General features: G+C 45.1%; 1 protein-coding gene across 3 annotated transcripts in view; it reads right to left on the minus strand.

Moving 5' to 3' along the window:
• The window catches only part of SNX25 (sorting nexin 25), a 133,655-nt gene that overhangs the window by 48,953 nt on the left and 62,556 nt on the right, over positions 1–22,146 (minus strand). For all 3 annotated transcript variants that reach the window (XR_014774924.1, XM_084758940.1, XM_084758941.1), the window contains exons 6-7: positions 15,053–15,123; positions 3,437–3,618 (exon numbers count right to left, since the gene is read on the minus strand). Coding sequence is in view for 2 of the 3 variants with exons in the window: in XM_084758940.1 (XP_084615066.1) it covers positions 3,437–3,618; positions 15,053–15,123 (253 nt within the window). In the remaining variant the exon portion in view is untranslated. The remainder of the gene's footprint in view (positions 1–3,436; positions 3,619–15,052; positions 15,124–22,146) is intronic.

Raw genomic sequence — 22,146 nt, forward strand, 5'->3', positions numbered from 1 at the left:
AGGAGGACTTTTTTTTTTTTTTTAAAGCAGTTTCTGGAAACTAATGAAGGAAAATGACTCACTGAATATTCAATACTCAAACATACCAATTTTGTGCTACTCGCCAAGTCTTCAACTAAGTTCGGGTTTTGTTTGTGTCTGTGTGTCTGTTTTTGTTTTAGATCTACTTTACAGCTCTTTGCATTTCCCTCACCACTACGTCCGGAACAGAACCAGTCTCCCACAGGAGAAGCAGGTGGCACAAATGCTGCAGCCTGTTTTTTGTTTAGGCAGCTCAGTGATCCTGGGATACACAAACCCCACCAGGGAAACACCACGGAGCCGAAATCATAGCCCTACTACGCGCTCCCAGGAAGTAGAGTGAAACTCCTATCGACTTTGGCTTCAGAAGAAGAGTCAAGGACTACGGCGGCAGCAGAAGGCACCAGGGGGCCATGTTTTTTTACCCCCAGGACACAGTCCTAAACAACGTTCAATAGTGCTCCTTTGACTTATCCTTGGATCAAATAAAATGATGTGCAAGCTGGTCTCAGAGGAAAAGTCGGGCGCTTAGTGCCACTCATGTGTAAGCTTCATTTTTTTTTCCTTTTTTAAATTAATATTTTTTACTTATATATTTATAATATTACACATATATAAAATAAGCTACAAAGAGCAAGAAGAACCATGAGACAATCGGGACTTACAGTAATGTTATGTTCATAGTGTTTTGGTTATTTGAATTTGGCAACCTTGAAGAAAACATTTTCTTATCTTGGTGAGCCTAGAATTCTGAATGTAACTCAATATCTATGATATCTCATCTCTATCAACTTAAAACATCTGTCTAGATCTAAAAACATCTTAATCCCTAAACAACTAAGCTTAACTGTGAAACTAACCTATTTGGTCTTCAACCCTATCAGAGACACGAAAAGGAATAAAACAAATTACCTGAATTAACAGGAAGTGCAGGCTAGCAGCCTCCAAATTGGAAAGAAAGAAAGAAAAGAAAGAAAGAAAGAAAGAAAGAAAGAAAGAAAGAAAGAAAGAAAGTTTGCTGCCTGAACAGTCACCCAAATTTTTCTATAACGCTGGAGCATAATCTTCAGCCTTCTGGCCCAATATATCTGACAGACATGTTTGTGAGGCAGGAACTATTGAGGATTTGCTTACCCTGTCTTGGCAGAGTTTGGCCGTCAACTCTACCCTTAAATTCTCTTGCCCCTTTATTTTTTCTGAACTCTTCAATCTTTCTATTGGGATCATTGTGTGCATATGGGGCAGATAAGGGGGGGAGGTCTTTCCTTGAGCATAACAGGACAAAGGTTTCTTTGTTTTCATGTGGCAATAAAAACTTTTAATCCAGTAAGCTTATACTCTGGCTCAATTCTTTAGAATCTGCAGAATGAGGAGGCTGCCCCTACATCACGAAGCTTCATAATAGGTGTTAGGAATCACAGCCAGCAACAAAAACTGAGCAGGGGGCTGAATCATGAGTTTTTGGGAAAATAGATATTGGTATATTAAAACACCAAAACTTCGAAGGTTCACTTTCCAGGTGAGTACATATGAATGAAAGCATCGCGGTACCAGCTGCTCCAGATTCCTTTCCATTAGGGCGCAGGGGCACGGCCTCTTCCCTGTCACTATCAACCCAACTGTTCCTTACGGCTCATTTCTTATACACACCCGAAGTTCCCAGCCTTCTACACGCTGGCAATCTCCTTCTTTTAATTGGATGGTTCATCTAATTTAGAAGTGAATATTTTGAAGTAATTTTGATGGTAATTCTTGCAGATTGGGACTAGGTTATAGCAAAGCGTTCTACCCATTGATGAAGATAAAAATCAAACCAAAGCCGTTTTAACTCTAGCAGGACGAACCACCACTGGGATTCTACAGTATTATCTGCGTCGTCCAGCCTTAAAACCGGAGGAAAATGCTTTGACTGTAAGGATGAGCTCATGCTATAAGAAATGTGTTTCTCCTTTCCTGAGTATTTAGAAAGAATGAATTCCTTGTAGTCATCACAGGGCACCATGCACAGAAACTCCATCCCCACGACTTCCCGGTACTATAACCCTCAACACTAGAAAGCTATTAGGCTCCTCTCGTAGGCGTACATGCTGTGTTTCTACTGGGTTGCTTACGTTTTTATCTTATAATAAAATGAGATTCTTTGAAAATAAGCATTTTATCCTACCCCTTACTCTAATCCAATAACCAAAAGACAGTGAATCCTCAATGTGTCTGTTGAATGAGTAAGTGAATTTAAATAATGAAAGAACACAGGTGGATTCCTTCGCTGTGATAAATACCAGTAGACATTAAGAGGGCAAAAACTGAGGAGAAGAAGGCAAAATTCAACCTGCCAAGTCCAATCACAACAACACCACAGCAAAGCTCCCATTTTGCATTCACAAAGCAGAATGTCACAAAGCATAGCTGTGAGCAGACAGACAGACTACACAGGGATCGCACTACCACAGAGGGGTTCCTTGAGGCTGCACTGGTGCCACTTGTGTGAGATGCTACAGAACTCTGGCCTGATAGGACGGCAACCCCCCAGAAGAGGCTCTGATGAAGACTGAGTCCTAGAAGAGGGAGGGGGAGGGGCAGGTATAATAGTCACCTGACTCCAGCCTAGACACACACTGTTAGGGGCTCCGACGGCAAGTCAGAGGAAGGAGACGTTAGAGGCTGCTGCCATGGTTAAACTATAGCAACATTTTCTTCGTGGCTGGTATCTGACAGAAGAGGGATTTGGCTTTTGCTGTGAAGCCCGGCTCCTCAAGCTCCGTGGGACACACTGCAGCAGTTTCCCCCGCCCAAGCTTGTCCCAGGTCTTAGAAGATGAGCACGGTCCTTGCACATGGAGTAGATCCTCAAATGGGGCTAGAAAGTGTGTGCTCTGCAGGCTCCAGTCTCCATCAGCAAATAGTCCAAGATGCAGTGGTACAGAAGCCGGCACTGCCACGTTATGGCTTAGTGGGTAGATCTGTGAATCAAGCCCAGCTGGGACTTACCTCATTCCGCATCATCCTAGCTACGTGGCTTTGGGCAAGATACTCAAATCTACCACTTCATTATCTAAACATCAAGAAAAGAGCTCACAACACTTTGGTGAGAGTTAAATGAAGTAGTCTTTACTTCTTAGGAGGTACTTTTGATCTGGTTGATAATGGGTGACTTTGATCAAGGCCCTACAAACAGAACATGTTTCTCTTGAAGGGGGTGGGAAGTGAGCAAAGAAAAGGAGGGTGGGATATATGTGCGCGTGTGCACACACATACACACACACACCCCTACCTGCCTATCATCGACTGCCCTTCGACAACACGAGCCTGTAGCAATGAAACAGGTCTTAAATGACAAAGTGGCAAAAGAGCAGGCGTGTGCTCACACTGTGCTTATAATAAACTGATACAGTCAAACAGGAAGCCGCAGGTTCTACCTTCTGGCCCTGAGGCCCTTCCCCTTCATCCAGGGCCCCATCCTCTTGCTGGTCATAGGCAGGGCCTCCCAGGAGTCGGATCCTCTTCTCACACTGCTTCTTGGCCACCGTCAGCTGGTTAATGTACCTTTTCATGTTCCTGGCCCTCAGGAGGTCAGTTTTCATGGCAGCCGACTCCTTACCTTGAATAGGAGGAAAAGCAGTCAGCGAGGAGACAAGGGACATAAGAATCTGAGCCAAACCAGTATCTGATGTGCTGCCTTTTAATTTTCTAAATTATTTTATTATTTTTGAGGCCCAACTGACCTGGAACTTGCTTTGAAGACCAGGCTGGCACAGAAACCCGCCTGCCTCTGTCTCCTGAGTGCTGGGAGGAAAGGCCTGAGCCACCACACCCAGCTTTGATGTGCTGTATTTCAAACAACAGATGAGAATTCAACAGATGAGAATTCATCAGAAACATGTACAGGTCTACAAATACAAAATCCAACCATTTATAAATCTCACACACATGTAAAGCCTCTCTCTATGTACACCCAGAGACTGGTTGGTGAACACATGAATATATAATATCTGTATATGGCTATTTATGCATGTTTATTTATAGACATGTACTGCATGTTCACTGTATGTCTGTCAGGCACCGGCTTGGCTTTTGAGATTCAAGGACCGTTGCTTTACTTCATCGAACATTTCAGAGTCTAGTGAGGAAAAGAACCGAAGATAGTATCAACACTGGAGAGTATAATATGGGAATGAAGGAAAATACAGATACCCTCAAATGGTGTGACAAAGGGCTAGCCTGGGCTCTCTTAAGGACATCACATTCATGCAGACAAGGATGACCAGTAGAAAGTTGCGGAGAGAAGAACTGCCAAGACTGGAAATGAGAACCCTGGGCCAGGGGAGAACAGAGCTCTGGGCCCTGCAGGGCAGATGCAGACGCAGCTCAGATCTGGATGGTGCTGGAGAAGGCAGGAGCCGAGACTCCGGGAAAGAATTGCGTTCTTCAACTCAGAAGCACCACAAGGCTTCTGATGGGCTTTGAGAAGTCTGCTGTTTAGTTAGGGCTTCTACTGCTGAGATTAAACACCAGGATAAAAAAGCAATTTGGAGCCCTGCGTGGTAGCGCACACCTTTAATCCCAGCACTTGGGAGGCAGAGGCAGGTGGATTGCTGTGAGTTCAAGGCCAGCCTGGTCTACAAAGTGAGTCCTTAATCCAAAATATAAAACAGCTCCAGTGTGTCTGTAAGGGACTCTCAAACGTCCCTCTGAAGCCCCACAATCCAGGTCTCCATCACCTGCACTGCTCCCAGCATCGTCTTTAAGACCCTACATCTCAGTTACCTCTGAGCAGCCAATGGGTTTTCTAGCCTAAAGACGCACAAGTCCTTCCACAATCCTCCAAAGAAACACATGGCCGGCCAGGTCTGCCAAAGCGACACCCCAATTAACCTGTTAACAAGTTCTGTCCTATTTGGGGTTTCCTATTGCTATGGTAAGCACCATGACCATAGGCAGCCTGGGAAGGAAAGGGTTTATTCCAGTTACATGGTTATCATGTCACAGGTCTCCATGGAAAGACGGCAGGGCAGGAGTGCTGCTTACTGGCATGCTCCTCATGGCTGGCACAGCCTGCTTTCTTTAGTACTTAGGACCACAAGCCCTGGGGTGGCATTGCCTTACAGTGACTAGCTGGGCACTCCACACCAATTATCAATCAGTAGAATGCACCATAGTTTTGCTCACAGGCCAAGTTGGTTGGGGGTACTTTCTTAATTGAGGTCTCACCTTCCAGAGTTACCCTACCTGTGTGAGGCTGACATACAGCCAGAGGTCTACAGCCGCCCATGCATGCCACGGTGGGTGCTTTCCCATATGTGTTCTATGTCAGATAATACTAGTACTAACCAGAGCACCAGCTGACTCAAAAGTTATCAAAAAGGGGGGAAATATTTTGGAGTTTTCTTTGTGAGAAGATAAAGCTAAGGTAGTTCGCTTTAAATTAGTCTACTACATATCAGATGCTTTGTGGCTGTATCAATATAAACATATAGTCACAAAAGCTAATTTTTGAGAAAAAATCTTTACTTTTAAATGCAGAGAGAGGAGAGAGAGAGAGAGAGAGAGAGAGAGAGAGAGAGAGAGAGAGAGAGAGAGAGAGAGGCGAGGTTCAAGACGGCAGCGTTTCCCTGGCAGCTACTAATTGTCATAAGCTCTGAAAATTAAAGCTGCCTGGAACTCTAAAGTGTTTGCCTTTCTCTTCAGCTTGAGGCTGCTATGTTCTTTTTGAAGGAAGGGCAAACAGGGCTACCTTATCAAACCTACTGCCTGAGATGTCCCGGCCTCAAGTGTCACTTCAACGCAGAGGAAGAAGTAGAAACCACAGCGAGTTGAGAGCAGAGCCACACACTCCCCAGTGGAGACAGGGTAGGTGCAAGGTCATCCTAATGTGCTGCGCCTGAGGTTGGGAGAGCTTCCTTCTGTCTAGGGTTCCAACGTGCGTTTCTGAGGTAATTATGCCAAGTCAGTGCACACGCAAAATTTAAGGGCGTGGCTTCCAGGTCTGCCTTGTGCGAGAAGCCAACAGATCGGTGTGGTGTGACCTCCTAACGCTGAGGTGAAGACCTTCTTGTGGAGGGGAATCATCAGTGCGTGGAGACACTCTGTGACTGAAAAGCAGGACACCTGGCTACCAATTCTGACTCACGTGTGTCACTAGCTTGTTCTACCTTCGAACCAGAGAGATTGCTTAATGTCTCTGGACTCAAGTTCGTTTTATAAGGGCCCGGTCTTACAAAACACTGTCTTGGGGAGAACGGAAGAGGGTTGGCTATTAAAAAAAAAAAAAAAAAAAAGAATAGAGCCATGAGAAGGCAATGAGGGAAGTAGAAGTGCCCAAACTTCTCAAGGCCAAAGATGGACGGGACGGTAGAAATGCTGGGCTGCAGATGGCACTCACCATAGAACTAGGTGGGGAGAGCGTTGGCCACAGCCCCCAAAAGCAAGAACAGGGCAACAGCAGGCTGGCTGTCCAAAGGTTCATTTATCAGGCTTTAATCATCCTTTTTTGGCGGGAAGGGGTGGTGTATGTATGCGCACACGTGTGCATATAAAGGTGGAGGCCAGGAATCAACACAGGGCAGGCATCTCTCTCAATCACTCTCAGCTTTTTTTTTTAAGACAAGAACCAGAACCTGGAGCTCACTGACTTGGGTAGACTGGCCAGTAATTAGGCTCCAAGGATTCTTCTGTCTTTGCCTCCCCAGCATGGAGCTAGGGGTGTATACTGCCATTCCTGGCTTTTATATAGATCCTGGGGATGGAACCCAAGTCTTCACACTTGTATGGCCTTACCGTCACCTGGTGAGGACATTTCAATAAACTGATTTAGGGGGACATAACATTTAAACCTCAGGGACTAGAGAGAGCGCTTAGCAGTTAGGAATGGCATGCTCTTGCAGAAGACCTGGGTTCAGTGCCCAGCACCTACATGAGGCGAGCTGCAGTCTGTTACCTCCAGTTCCAGGGGATACAATGCACACACACACACAAATACTAAAGTTTATACAAAAAATGAAAATAATAAATCTTTTAAAACACATAAATCCATCTCTCCCCTTACTAGAGGGCCCACATGGAGCCTGAGCTGCCCATAGGTTCTGCATCTGTGTAGAGGACCTACGTCCAGTCCGTGCATGATGCTTCAGGCTCTACAGGCTCCTCTGGGTCCTGGTTAGTTGGCTCTGTTGGTCTTCTTGTAGATCTCTAGGTCCTTTTATCCTCTGACTCAGTTGCCTGCTTTTTGATCACTTCCCCCTGATGGGACTGCCTTGCCAGGCCACAGGGGAGGAGGACGAACTCAGTCCTGATGGGACTTGATGAGCTGGGGGGGGGGGTGAGTGTGTAGGGAGGGCTCCCCTTTTCCAAGGAATAGGGGAGGGTCGGAGGAGGGAAGGTGGGACTGGGAGGAGAGGAGGGAGAGGGCTATGACCGGGATGCAAAGTGAATAAATAAATTATATTTACTAATGCTACAAAATCAGACCGTATTAAAGCATTAGAAAGCATCACAGCATGTCCACCAGAGCCCACAGATTAGCCCCTTTAGACTGAACAGAGCAGCTCTGTGATGTGTTTAACAGCGACTTGTAATGACAATCGTCATGATTCTCATTAGCAAGTGACAGGGTGTGGTTATGTGGGCATGAATTTATGTACATGAATGTATACACGCATGATTCTATTTGATGTGTTTAACTTCAAAGCTGTTTAATTACACTCTAAAAAATGATCCAGCCTTAGCAAATGAACACAAAGAAGCCCAATCTTCACCAACTGCAGCTCTCTTACATGCACTGTACATACAGCATTTCCAGCACACAAAGATCAGCTTCATGTCTTTGCCTGGAGTCCGCTGAATGAATGCTACTCTCGAGCTTATTAACATTTTAGGATTCAGAACAGCTGAGGAGAAACCATTAACAGCAGCTGACAATACTGGGCTTATTTGCCCAACCACAGGAAGCTGCAGCATGCAGTGTCCCGTCACTACTAGCATGCTGACATTTGGGCCACAGATTCTACAAACCCATTTCTCAAGTACTCTGGCTGTTGTGGCTACCCATAAATAGAAAGCTGTGTGTTGGCCACTAAGATGCCTCTGGTCCACCTACAGCAGTGCTTCTCAGGATGTGGGTCCCCATAAGTAGCAGCAAAGTAGCAGGTGCTTGAGGGACACTGGAGCATGCCGACCCCTGAACTCAAACAGATCTGCAGGGCTGGGAACTTTGGAGTAGGGCCAAGTCACCTGGGTTTCACAAAGTCGCCCAGGTGAATGCAGTACAAACTGTCACTTGAGAACATGGCTCTACAGAATTAAGCCCAAACTTACTAGGATGGTGCCAAGGCATTTCAGGTCCAGCTCTTGTTCACCTATCAAGCCTTGTCCCTCCACTGCATGACAAGCACCAGCACAGTGTCCACTTGATACAGGCTAAACACTAAGGCTGTTTCACTACACTCTCTCTCTCTCTCTCTCTCTCTCTCTCTCTCTCTCTCTCTCTCTCTGACTATGTGCATCGGGAACCATCTACTTACATCTACTTTACATGACTCAATGGGACTGAGAGATACTCAACCTTCATATTACTCGGTGTTAATTTTAAGAGATGTTATTTCTTAGCCGCTGTTCCAGGTTGACCATCCCACACATCTGTAGCACTACTGTACGCTGAGTATGTAAGTACTGCTGCATTTATCAGTAGACTATGACCTCCTTTAGTTCAGGGACAGTTTTAGTCATTGCACTGCTGTACCTAACATACGAAGGCACCCAAGAAATGTTTGCTGAGTAAAGAAAGACTGGTTTCTAGTGATTCCTGGGCACTCACTGCTGATACAAAGCATCTTAGAAGATCTCAAGGGCTCTCCTAACAACCCAGAATCAGAGGAAGTGGCCCTGAGCTCAGAGAAGAGATAGCGGACATTAAATACGATGGGTAGGCCAGCGGTTCCTGGGAGTGTGACAGTAAGACAGTAGCACACGAAGAAGAAACAGGGTACAAATAACTGTTTAGAGAGGAAAGATAAGTCGAGCTAGGGGACAAGAAAGTCCATGAGGCTGGAGTGCAGTGGTGGGACAAATGGCAGGAGGCAGGCAGAGTGAGAGTCATGCCAAACAAGCGGAAGGCCACGAAGCGTTTGAGAGAGCCAGAGTGCTATCGCAAGAGCTGTACAGACTTTCACGTCACCATGACCTCTGAAAAGAGCTACACAGGTCGTCAGCAATGTCCAGCCCAACTGGCAAAGACAGGGAAGACTGGAAACAGTTCCTGGAAATTAGCCAGTGTTTGCCAACCTCCTTCAGTTGCCACTAAATGTCAGTAATGAAGAAAATCCAAACAGTATATATTTGTCCATTGCTTGAGTGAATAAAATCTGGGGGAAGAATGTTTGTTGAGTAAACTAAACCAGAAACAAATTGGTCACTATTTGTCAGTTTGCTAGAATGATGTCCTCGTCACACACACTTAGATTTTCATGCTTACAAGCTAAGCGTGAGTTCCGTTGCAGGCCTCTCAGCTAGAGTCCTGTCTGATGCACTTCCTGTTTCTAGGGCCTCATCCCCACTGAAGGCCTCCAGGGCTCTTCCTGCTTTCAGCAGACTCCTCACTACAACTCCCACGTGAGCCATGAAGCTCCCATGACTCGGGAGACCAACTGCTGACCTCTCACCTCTTGAATGTAATCAAGCCATCGAGCATGGAGCCATCATGTTCTAGGAGAGCCTCTGCCTAAAAGCCAAGCTGGACAAAGCGGGGCTACATGAGGTCAGGACTGAGAGCGAAGCTTGCAGGGGAAATATTTGACCCGTGTGCTGTCGTGAGATACGGCCAGGCTAGCCACTCCTACATGCTCCTGTGCTTAGTCAGTGGATGAGGACTGGGGATGAGAAATTTCTATATGGGGTACTCCAGCCCCCTGCTCAAGAGAGATCCACTGTGGAGTTTAAGTCTCCAGCCATTCTATGTCTAATATAGCTTACTGAAAATATAATTCATAATGATAAATTTCACCCATTTATATATTTTTTTTCAAGACAGGGTTTCTCTGTGTGGCCTTGGCTGTTCTAGACTCACTTTTTAGACCAGGATGGCCTTGAACTCACATTGATCTGCCTGCCTCTGCCTCCTGAGTGTTGGGATTAAAGACGTGTGTCACCACGCCTGGCTCACCCATTTATTTTTATCATATGCAACTCAATGGTTACTTAAAATACAAATTCAGAGCTGTGCCACTGACAGCACAGTCACGATGTTGAGCACTCTTTATGTGTTCCTTCATTTTTCATGCATCTCAAGCTACTCTGAAAGCCCTAGGAGACTAAGATCCCACTGTTTGTGCCACCCATCCCACGTCAACAGAGTCATATGAGGAGTGGCCTTTCGAGCCTGGCTTCTTTTTACAATTCTTTCAAAGTTCACTCTTTTTCACCGCTGAATAATATTCCACTGTATGACTACACCACACTTTATCTATTGTTGGTGGCTACGCAAGTTGTCTCTAATTTTTGTCTTTTGAATAATGGTACTGTGAATATTAATGTGCACAGTTTTGAGGGAAACAACCTCACTTTTCCTTCAGTATACACCTGGGAATGGAAAGGCTAGGTCACATGGTAATTTTATGATGAAAATCTTCAAAAACTGCCAATTTTCACTTTCCATTTCCATGGTGACTGTATGAGGATTCCAGAGTCTCTGCAATCTCAATGATATGCTTATGGTCTGTCAGGTATCTTTTTTTGTTTGTTTGTTTGTTTGTTTTTCGAGACAGGGTTTCTCTGTGTAGCTTTGGCGGTCCTAGACTCCCTTTGTAAACCAGGCTGGCCTTGAATTCACAGTGATCCACCTGCCTCTGCCTTCGGAGTGCTGGGATTAAAGGTGTGCATCACCACGCCCAGCCAGGTATCATTTTAGTCACTCTAGGAAGTATGGAATGATATATCAGTATTGATTTGCATTTCCCTACTCTCTAATCATATTATTTTCACATGCTTCTTGGCTATTTGTACATCTTTGTAGAAACATCCACTCAAATACATAGCACAGTTTTCTGCTGGGTTGCTTGTGTTTTGATGACTATGCTGTAAAAGCTTTGTAGATGCTGGATACAAGCTTCTTCTCAGACGTAAGGACCTGTGAACCTTTGTCTCTCCTGAATTCTCTCCTCCAATCCTGTTCTTCATCCCCGCCCCCTCCTCCTTCTTTTGAGGCAGGGTCTTCCTATGTAGCCCTGGCTAACCTAGAACTGCTGACATAGGCCAGGCCAGCCTCAAGCTCACAGAGATCGACGTGCCTCTGCCTTCTGAGTCAGTCTGGGATTAAAAGTGTGTAGTATGTGCCTTGCTTCTTTTCATTTTCTTTTTAGCACACTAAGTTATCTAAAGGTTTGTTTGTTGTTTGTTTGTTTTTGAAGGTTTGAACTGTTTGTTGTTGCCTTTGAATTAAGTAAGGTCACCGCACATCATCAGGGTGGTCCCTAACCGAGCATGACTGTTGTCAATAGGAGATTTAGACAAGAAAGACAAGTGCTAAAGAAGGGCAAGTGGAGCACAGGGAGAAGATGGCCATCTACAATAGCCTCCCCTTATCCAAGCTTAGTATCTTCTAGGTCCCCAGTGGATACCTAAGACTCACACAGTACCAAACTCACATATATTAAGCTTTTATCATTACATTCCAAAGAGTTATAAAACTTAATTTCAAAAACAAGGAAATCCCAAAATGTGTGGACTAATGGATGGGACTAGAAATGATCACAATGAGTGAGTTAACCCAGAAGCGGAAAGACTCACATGGTATATACTCACTTATAATTAAGCACTAGCCCAAAAGGCATGTCCCACGAAAGTCTTCACTTACCAGGAGATTGGGACAGATGTGAGGACATCCTACTGAGACTCTAGGTAAGAGAAATATAGGAGATGGGGAAATAGAAGGACACAGTGGGTCTAGAAACCTACAAGAAGAATATTGTGATGGGTGGATCGGAACCCAGGGGAGTCTGCTCAAACTATTGCACTAGCCAAGGACAATATAATAGTAAATATCGAACTCCTACTCTGATCTACCCAACGGACAGGACATTCTCCGCAGTTATGTGGAGAGTGGAGAATGACTCTGACATGAACTCTGGTGTTCCATATTTGACCACCTCCCCTTGGTGGGGAGGCCTGGTGGCACTCAAAGAAAGAATAAGCAGGCTACCAAGATGAGACTTGATAGCCTATGGCCATATAGTGGGGGAGGAGGTCCCCCTCGGACATGGACCTAGGGGAGGGGAATAGGGTGAAAGCAGGAGGGAGGGAGGAATGGGAGGATACAAGTGATGGGATAACAACTTAGTTATAATCTGAATAAATTAATAAACTTAAAATAAAAAATAAAATAAATAGAACTTAATTTAAATGCAAAGCAAGACATTAAGAATGATAGTGAGCTAGGCAATTAAAACAAAACATTGCAATAAAGCTGCCATCACTGTTACTCGTGCCCCTTGGATCCATTTTTAAGTAAGAGTTACGTGAACAACTGCAGAGTCAGCAGAAGGGCTAAGTAGATACGGCTGGCAGGTGAATAGCATAGAAAACATGGATGCTTTGGACAAAAAGAGAATTTCCACCTAGGACGGCATGGAGCAACCGGGGAGAGACCTCGTCATGCTATTGTCGACAGTGCAACTTGGAACCACAGTGACCCAGTGAGAAAGGGCTTTTCTGTGCTGAACTTACACCAACAAAGAAAACCGTGTAAGAGATGAGGGTAGTGAACAAAATGCCCATATGTTAAGTGCAGCATTCCTTAAAACACGTGTCAAACTGCCTGGGAGCGAAGCACCTTCCCTGTGAGAGCAGCGAGGATAAGAAGAACGCCCTTACGGCAGGCACCCTTACCGCAGGCGCCCTTACCGCAGGCCTCAAAGACAAGCCTTCCTCGTTCAGAGTAAGCCCCAAGCCTCCCAGCGCCAGCACGGCCCATCATGACCAGCCGTTGTACCTAAGTGAGCTCTTGTCTGGTTGTTTTCCTCCAGCCTGTCTCTTTTGGCCAACCCTTCCCAAATGCCGCCCCTACCCCAGCTGACTGCATCTCCTACTGCCCTGACTCACACCCCCCCCCCCTCCACCTAGACACACTGCTTTCCAAAGTGCTTACCACCTCCTCACAAGTGTGTGGCTCTTTACTGTTTGACTTCCTCCCAGCTCAGTGAGACTTTGCTTCACTGCTGAAGCATCATCACCAAGTTCAACAAGACTTTCGTGGCCATGTACGTAAGGCCTTCCTTAGGGGCTGAGCTCAAGAGCCAGGGCCTCTTCCTCATCTGTACCTTCCTTGCTTCCTTTGCACACAGCTCCTGTGTTCTGCAAGTGACTGGAGGGGACAGGGCAAAGTCCTCAGACTAAGCTTCTTTCTGCTCTTGCGCTAACTGGAAACTTGTGGCAACAGAATGTTTTAAAGTCCCCGACTCGACTCTCATTTGTTCTTTTAACACCACTGCCTGGCAGGGACCTAAACAGATCTGGGAAATTTTTGTTTGGTTGGTTTTTCTTTTTTTCGTTTATTTTGCTTTTTCGAGACAGGATTTCTGTGTAGCCTTGGCTGCCCTGGACTCACTTTGTAGACCAGGCTGGCTTGAACTCATAGCGATCTGCCTGCCTCTGCCTCCCGGGTGCTGGGATTAAAGGCGTGCGCCACCACCACGCCCAGCTAGATCTGGGGATTTTTAGAAGTCTATTCTTCCAGGTGACTTGTCTGCAGAAGGCTCTGTGCTGTAGCATGTCCTCCAACTTTACATATATGAAGCAGCAGGGGAAATGTGGGAGCACAGGCAAGCGACAAGGAACTAAAAGCCACCCTCATATCAAACCTCTCCCCAGGTCAAGCCTAGGTAAGGAGCCCTACTTCATCTGAAGAGAAACAAACAGGCAAAATGATGTAGCACATACATCTGGGCCTTAGAAAACTAAAACACAAGAGTAGAAAGAGGAGAAATCGTACCAATCGAAACACTTACCTGGTGGGAAAGACTAAGCGAACCCCGACACTAACCTGCTGGGATCACTTAAGTGACATCAAACAGAAACATCAATGAAAACCACACTGAGTAGAATAGAAATTATACTCAGTCAAGCTTAGCGCTAAGATCTGTGGCCACAGTTAAATTTTTAGGCTTTTAAGGCTAAAGTGGTTCCCTTGGAAGCACAAGCACTGAGTTTGATTCCTGGAAACCACATAACACATGTTGGGGCTGGTAGTGTGGGCTTGTAACCCTGTCACTGCCAGAGTGGGGACAGGTGGACCCTGCGGCCACACTGGCCAACCACCTAGCATACGTGGTAAGTTCCAGGCCAGGGAAAGGCCCTTTTCAGCCTTACCTCAGCCTGAAAGATAAAAAATGCCTAATGATACTCAAAGTTGTCCTCTGGCCTCAACATGTATATACACATGCACACACATGCACACATGTCTACACATACATGAACACACACACAAAGAAAATACAAATTTTGTCAGGATGAAATTACTTTTACTTTCTTTAATTATATTAGACCAGTAGTTCTTAACCCATGGGTCTCGATCCCTTTGGGGGTCAAACAACCTTTTCACAGGGGTTACATATCAGATACCCTGCCTATCAGATATTTACATTCCTAACAGTAGCAAATTACAGTTATGAAGGAGGAACAAGAATAACTGTTTGAGCCGGGCATGGTGGTGCATGCCTTTAATCCCAGCACTAGGGAGGCAGAGGCAGGTGGATCACTGTGAGTTCGAGGCCAGCCTGGTCTCTAGGACAGCCAGGGCTACACAGAGAAACCCTGTCTTGGGAAAAAAAAAAATAACTGTTTGGGGATCATCACAACCTGAGGAGTTATATTAAGAGTTCACAGCATTAGGAAGGTTGAGAACCACCGTAGTAAACCATAGTTTTAATAGATTTAAATTACTGAAGTACATGTCAGCAAATTTGCCGAAGACCTGACAGGAGAGTGGACTCTGGGGGAGACTGAGGCCCTTTTACAAGTGCACTTGGAGAAAACGAATCCGTTCTTACCCTTGTGTCTCTTCAGTTGGGGAATGCTGCTAATTGTAGTTGCTTGGATTATTTCCACTACAATTTGATACCTGATTTTAAAAGAGAAAGAAAAAAAAATTCAATAGGAAGAAAACGCTATTTGCATAGATACCTTTAGACTGTGTTTATGCTAAACCAACAGCACAGGGGGCTATGAGGCCCCAGGACTCAGCAAAACAATTCTAATGGCCGGAACACCTAAAAGGGTCAAGACGGTGCCACATGTTAGTCATTTCTGAGGCCCTAGTGTAAGAGCCACTCTATTCTGACAGAGATCATTGCTACCTGCTCCCATGATTGAAAAACTTCAAGGTCATGTACAACTCTGAGGGTCATGTTAAACTCTTCCATTCAGCCTTCCCCAGTAACCAGAGACAATCAGCTTTGTCCCTTACATTTTCATTTCTCAATAAGATGGCCACTACTTACGTGTAGCTATTATGTTTAATTATATTAAAAATCTTAAGATTGGGACTATAGCTCAGTGGTGTATCACATGTACAATGTACAAGCTTCACATTCCATCCTCTGTAATATATATATATATATATATATATATATATATATATATATATATATATATATCACACACACACACACACACACACACACACACACACGATACATGACACAAAGACCTTGAGCTTCATTTCCAGTGCTCAGCAGCCTCGGATGCGCTGGCCGAGCTGGAGTGTACGAGCAGACAGAAGCTTCTGTAAGCACACACAGTCTGTTGATGGTCTGACCCCGCAGCATGCTGCCACTTCCCTACTGTATTTCTTCATTGCTTCTCACAAGACTGTTCCAGACCGTTAGTGGCAGAGCATCTGCTGCGCATCTCTGGCACAGATACTTTTCAGAAGCTGACTTGACACTTTTAATGCTGAGAGAGCCAAGAACCATCAGCTTAGGACACAGAGCACATACGTGTGCACCAGAGATGACCTCACTCAGGGAAGATAAGTAGAAGTTTCCATGTCAGGTGACAAGAACATGCCTAAGGTTGTGGTTGTTTTGAATGTATTTAATTGGGCTTTAGAAATGAAGGTTTGTTTTTTGGCTTTTTGGCTTTGTTTTGAGACAAATTTTCAGTATGTAGTCCTGGCTGTCCTGGAACTCACTCTGTAGACCAGGTTGGCCTCGAACCCACAGAGATCCACCTGCCTCTGCCTCCTGAGTGATGGGATCAAAGGTGTGCATCACCACATCTGTCTTAGAAATGAAGTTCTTGAGAACCACTCAATGGTTACTAGGCACTTCCCTAACCACACTGACCTGTCCTGAGTGTTCCATATCCTCTAGTTCCATTGTGTTTAAAGGTTGCCCACAATAAAGCTAGTTAGCATCAGTTCTTACATTTTAAACATTAACTCTGGCTAAGCCTGGTAGGGCAGACCCCAGCTCCTAGGCAGTTAAGACAGTGAGATCACGAGAGTGAGGCCAGCCTGGGCTACAAAGTCAGTCAGGGACCAGCCTGGGAAACTTGGTGAGATCATGTCTCAAAATGAAAAGGGAAAAGGGGATTGGTGACACAGCTGCGACATACCACCTGCCTAACATTCACAAGGCCCATTTTAAAAGAAACAGAGCAACAACAGACCACCGGCTGGCTTTTAGAGCAAAAAACCACATAACGTTCTTCAGCTTTTCAGCCAAAATCACAGGAGAAACACAAATTCATAAAAATTAAAGCTATTTATGGGTTCCTCACAAACTTGTGCCTTTTTTATTTCTTCAGTTACATGATATAAATACTGATGTCTGATGCTCGCCATCACAAAGGCAAGCTGTCATTAGCGCTGACACACTGTCACCTCTAGACTGTGGCAGACACTGACAGCTACCACAGTTTTATCAGGGAAAGCAATGTCCTTAGCCCAAAAGGCCTGAGCGGTCGGGGATGACCACTGCTAGCATTCCAGTAGAGGAGATGTTGGAAAGGGCTGGCTTCCAGAAAAACATTCTCGGTGGGCAAACTGCATAGAGAAGCCCCTGACACGTTTATCTTTGCTTTTCTATTACTGTCCTGTGTGAAGCCAGGATGGGTGTAATCGGAGGAAGGGACCTGAGCCACCCCCATCCTTCAGGGGCCATAAGGACGAGGCCGCGTGCTCGGCACAGTGAAGAAAGAAGAGATGCAGAGCGTAGGTCTCCAGTGACAACCCTAAGCCATCAAATCAGTCCCACACTATCTCCTGCTGTCACCTGCGATCTGTGTTGTGGGAAGAAAGCTAATTATAAGTCACTGCATGTGAACCTATCTCACCCAACCAGAAGGCAGCTCTTTGAGAACTCCATTCGCACAGAAAATATCTCCAGGCTGATTATATATTCAGGCTGTTTTCCAAACCAAAGCCTTGCTAAAAACGTTACAGATAACAGTTTTCTGGTAGAATCACCATCATTCCACCAAATAATGGCAAAGCCCCAAAAATGGCTCCTTATGTGACTTGTGCTGCAAGTTGCTAAACAGATGAGGAAATAGTTGACAAGAAGCCGCCATGTTCCTGGAACTACCAAAACCTACCACTCCCTAACCATGTCCTTCACTTAGTCTTTGAGGTTTGAAGTTTACTACCGGAACTCACTCACTTATCACTCAACTCCAGAGTGTGTCTGCAAACACATCCCTGTGTGCTGCAATCCGGATGTCTGAAGTCGCCTTACTTTCCATCCACACAGTGCTTCTAACCTGAAGTGTACCACAAGCAAACAACAGACAAGATCTCCTAACTCGCTTAAAAAAAAAAAAAAAGCCTAAACTATTACATACATGTTTATTGTAGGAACTTCTATAAGAGAACAGAGATCATCAAAGCTGCTTTCTTTTTTACTGTGTTTTTCCTATGCTTCAGACACACAGGAACAGACACTGATGCGGCTAGTCTCCGCTTCAGAACACTGGGGATTAACCAGATTCAAGGAAAAGCACTCAGCCAATAGTATTTATATTTAAACAATGTGTGTAAATAAATGTTTATATGACATTAATTCTCAAAATATGAATGATGTGCGTATTTATAACTGCAGACATATGACTGCAAATGAGCCTGGACTACTACCAGGCAAATGGGAATGACAGAAGGGTGGTTGTATTAAACTGGTATAATTATGAGTCATTTAAAAACCTTTCTAAACTGTTGTTCTCTTCCTGTTTCACTCTCTTCTTGATTCCCTAAGCTTACATCTCCACTTCTGCACTAGTGCCGCCATTTTTCTGAAATGCTCTGTTTGAGAAGCCCAGTCTATTAGTGGGCACCCATCTCACAGCCCTGTTGATTTGTCCTCTGCTCATCTTCAAAGGCGCTCCTATTCTTCCTACTGCTGTCACCCCTTTTTTTCCTTACCTGTGGGTCACGGCGTTGGCTCATCAGTCTGTTCTCCCTCATCCCAACCCACTTGAGCACCTTTGACAAAACCCTCCCCCCTCCCTTACTCCATCCCTTCCTTGCTCAGGACCTCCTCACAGAAGAAACCCTCCCTCCCCCCCCACCACCCTCCCACCCTCCACTCTCCCACCCCCGCCTAGGCTGCCTTCCCCTCTACAAGCAGACTAGCATTAGCTCTCCCACCAGCCCCACCTCTTTTCCCCCTCCATAGAGACACAGATCCCAGCCAAACGAACTTCTGGGCCAGTCTCCAAAATAGTTTCTCCTGGCTCTTCCTCTGCTTCCTCCCTGAAGGCGCCCTCCTGGGAGGAACTCCTATCTAATCAGAGCTCGTATACCTCGTGCCTTCCCTCTTACCACGTTACATCAAAAGCTGTCTTCTCTCAAACCCTACTTCACTTCTGCCTGATAATAGGGCCGATTCATTTACTGTTTTATGCTGCTGGTTTAAAGAGTCATACTTCCTCAAAGAGTGCTATGGAAAAATAAAGATGGGGTGTCTGGTCATTGTGTGTCCAGTCATGGAAGTCTAAAAACTGATGACACATTTTTAAGCCCAAGGAAGTTTTGTGGCTTTGTCTATAAAAAAAAAGACGGGATACTAAAGAAATACATACCATCTGAGTAAAGTGTTGACATTTTTTTTTTAAAGCTAACTCCTGAAATTACAGCGTAACAGGGGCTCCCATTTACACGCTGGTGCACTAGGTACTAGGTTTCTTTTATAATAGATGCTACAGTCACCTCCCGACTCAGAGGTGGACAGCAAAGCTCAGGTGGATTAAGAAACCCAAACAAAGTTGCATTGCTTGTAAGTACCACACCCAGAATGACAGCTGGCGGTTGCCTGGCCCACGCCTCTTGCTGTTACCCACTCCCCTGCTCTTCTAAAGCTCAAAGTATGGAAGCGCGGCTCACATCAGATAGCGCCCCGAGGCTTGTCCCTTCCATATCCCCCTAGCATAGTGAGACTGTAGGCTCCCGGTACACTGCAGCCCCTCCCTGATTCCCAACCTCCACACAATCTCCTCCCTCCCCTTATCTGCTCAAATCCCATCAGTTCTAAAACACCTGAGGTCATGGCCATTCCCCATGATGCTGAGGATTGCTCTCTCATCATGAGAGACTTAATGCTACAACTGCCTGCTTTTTAAACCCACTTCACTCCACTTCTAGCCTGAAGACCTGCCTTACTGCTTAGCTATTTATATCCTCATGTGTCTGCAATATTGGATTATTACAAACAGCACACACACACACTCCCTATCTCTAGGGAGCTATTTAAACACCCAGCCTTTGAGACTGGTTCCAAAACCAAGAGACAGTTGTAGGCTTTGCCTTGATCAGACCTGTGTAAATTGTTGGTATGTTTCCCCAAAATGATGGTGTGAACTCAACAATCAAGAAGAGCAGGCTGGTGAGGTGCTTACCGTAGACAAGGGGCTGCTGAGCTACGAAGCCTGACAACCTAAGTTTGATCCCAAGGACACGTGCGGTGGAGGGAGAGAACTAACCGCCCTAACTTGTCCACAGATGCCCTGAGACATGTGTGCATGGATACACACACAATTGATAAACAAATGTAATTTTAAAAAAAAACACCCCACACATCTTTTAATTTAATTAAGGAGAACTGCCATAACTTCAATTCAACTACTTCCAAGCTCCAGCACTTCCCCTGCCTACAGTCTCTCTTCTGTAATGGACGAGGTAAAAACTACACACAGAGGCCTCACTTGCTCCTCTGAGTAGCCACCTCACCTCTCTTTCACTGTAATCACTAAATTTGGCTAAAGAGACCTAGAGCAGATTGGTATTTATGAAGTAATCCCGCACACTTGCGACACTTGAGATGCCTTGAGCTTCGAAGCAGCCTGCAGATTACCACACTCCTACTAACTACTGCTCACTCCAGGCCTGGAGTCGTAGAAAGTGGACTTGAAAGTTACCTACATTCCAAACAAATCTCAGCAGTCTGCCCCTCTCTGTCTCTGTTTCTGTCTCTCCTCCCCTTCCTCCCTAGTCCCCGGTGTGCTGGCCTGTATGTGTGTGCGAGCATGCGTGCATGTATGTTTGTAAGAGATATATAAGGATTTTTAATGTTGCCATACTTTTATGTAATTAAAAAGGTACCCTCTCTAGTCCTGAATCTAAGCGAATCAGGTTTATACACTGAGGTCTCTAACTATAGTAGGCTGGAGATCGCATGCCAGACGCACTGTGGAGAGCCAGGGAAGAGCGCAGTCCTGGACAACTTATAGGAAGCATCGCTTGATAGCTTAAAAGCAGGGCTTTATCACGCAGGCAACTTCGAGCAGATCAGGGTTCAATTTCCTCAGGGACCATAACTTTAAGGAAAGCTATGTGCAGGAGCCACAAAGCTGAAGCTCTGTGTCGCAGTTATAAACCTAAGGTGTTTCTGTGTGGAACAGTCAACACCAGGGTACACCCTTCCTGCTGGGACAACTTCAATCAAGTGTCCGATAGTCTAAGCCTTGGGGGGGGGGGGGAGGGGAATCTCAGTGATTAGGAAAACTCAAGAAGTGGGGATCGTAATGCCCTTTACGGCTGCAGTGGGTGCCAGGGAGAAGTGCTACTTCCTGTTAACTGGGTGGCTGGCTGTGCCGGCAGCCGGCCAGACTTCATTTTCTCAACATGAGCCCACCTTTAGTTTCTCTGTCTTTCACTAAAGAAAATGAAAAACACATAAAACAGCACACAGCGTTAACCTCCATTCACATCTGCCCTTTGTCCTGCTCAGTACTTCTTTTTTCTTTTCTTTTCTTTTCTTTTCTTTTCTTTTTCTTTTTTTTGGCTTTATAAGACTTTATAACTCATACTCTCTTAAAGATAGTTTTTAAAAAATAATCTTAGGACTGGAGAGATGGCTCAGTGGTTAAGAGTGTTTACTGTTCTTCCAGAGGATCTGAGTTTGGTTCCCAGAGCTTATGTCTGGCAGTTACAATCCCTGTAACCTCAGTTCTAGGGTATTAAACATGTTCAGATCTATGAGGCGGCATTCACATACACACATGTATATACAAATACACACATGTACATGAATAAAAATACTATAAGTATTATTTAAAGCTAATATTCATGGAATGCATATTTAAATATTCTAATTATGTGTCATTAGTAATACACAATATGGATGTACCATTTTTAATAACTAAACCCTTATTCTTTATTGTTAAATGTTTTGGTTATTTCAAACTTTTCTCTATTTTAAATAAAACAGCAGACTGGAGAGATGGCTCAGAGGTTAAGGGCACTGGCTGCTCTTCCAAAGGTCATGAGTTCAACTCCCAGCAACCACATGGAGGCTCACAACCATCTATAATGTGATCTGGTGCCCTCTTCCGGTGTGCAGGCACACATGTAGGTACAATGCTGTGTATGTAATAAATAAATAAATCTTTTTTTAAAAAGTTTTTCATTTGGTTTGTTGTTGTTGTTGTTGTTTTGGCAGGGTTCATGTTTTTTGAGACAGGGTTTTTCTGTGTACTCTTGGCTGTCCTAGACTCACTTTGTAGACCAAGCTGGCCTCGAACTCACAGTGATCTGCCTGCCTCTGCCTCCCAAGTGCTGGGATTAAAGGTGTGCGCCACCATGCCTGGCCCCAAAAAGTTTTAAATAAAACTGCAAAAGCAAACAAGCAAACTAATATTCTTGGAGGAAAAA

This window comes from Acomys minous, assembly GCF_964271855.1.
Source record: "Acomys minous genome assembly, chromosome: 15".
Taxonomy (NCBI): Eukaryota; Metazoa; Chordata; class Mammalia; order Rodentia; family Muridae; genus Acomys; species Acomys minous.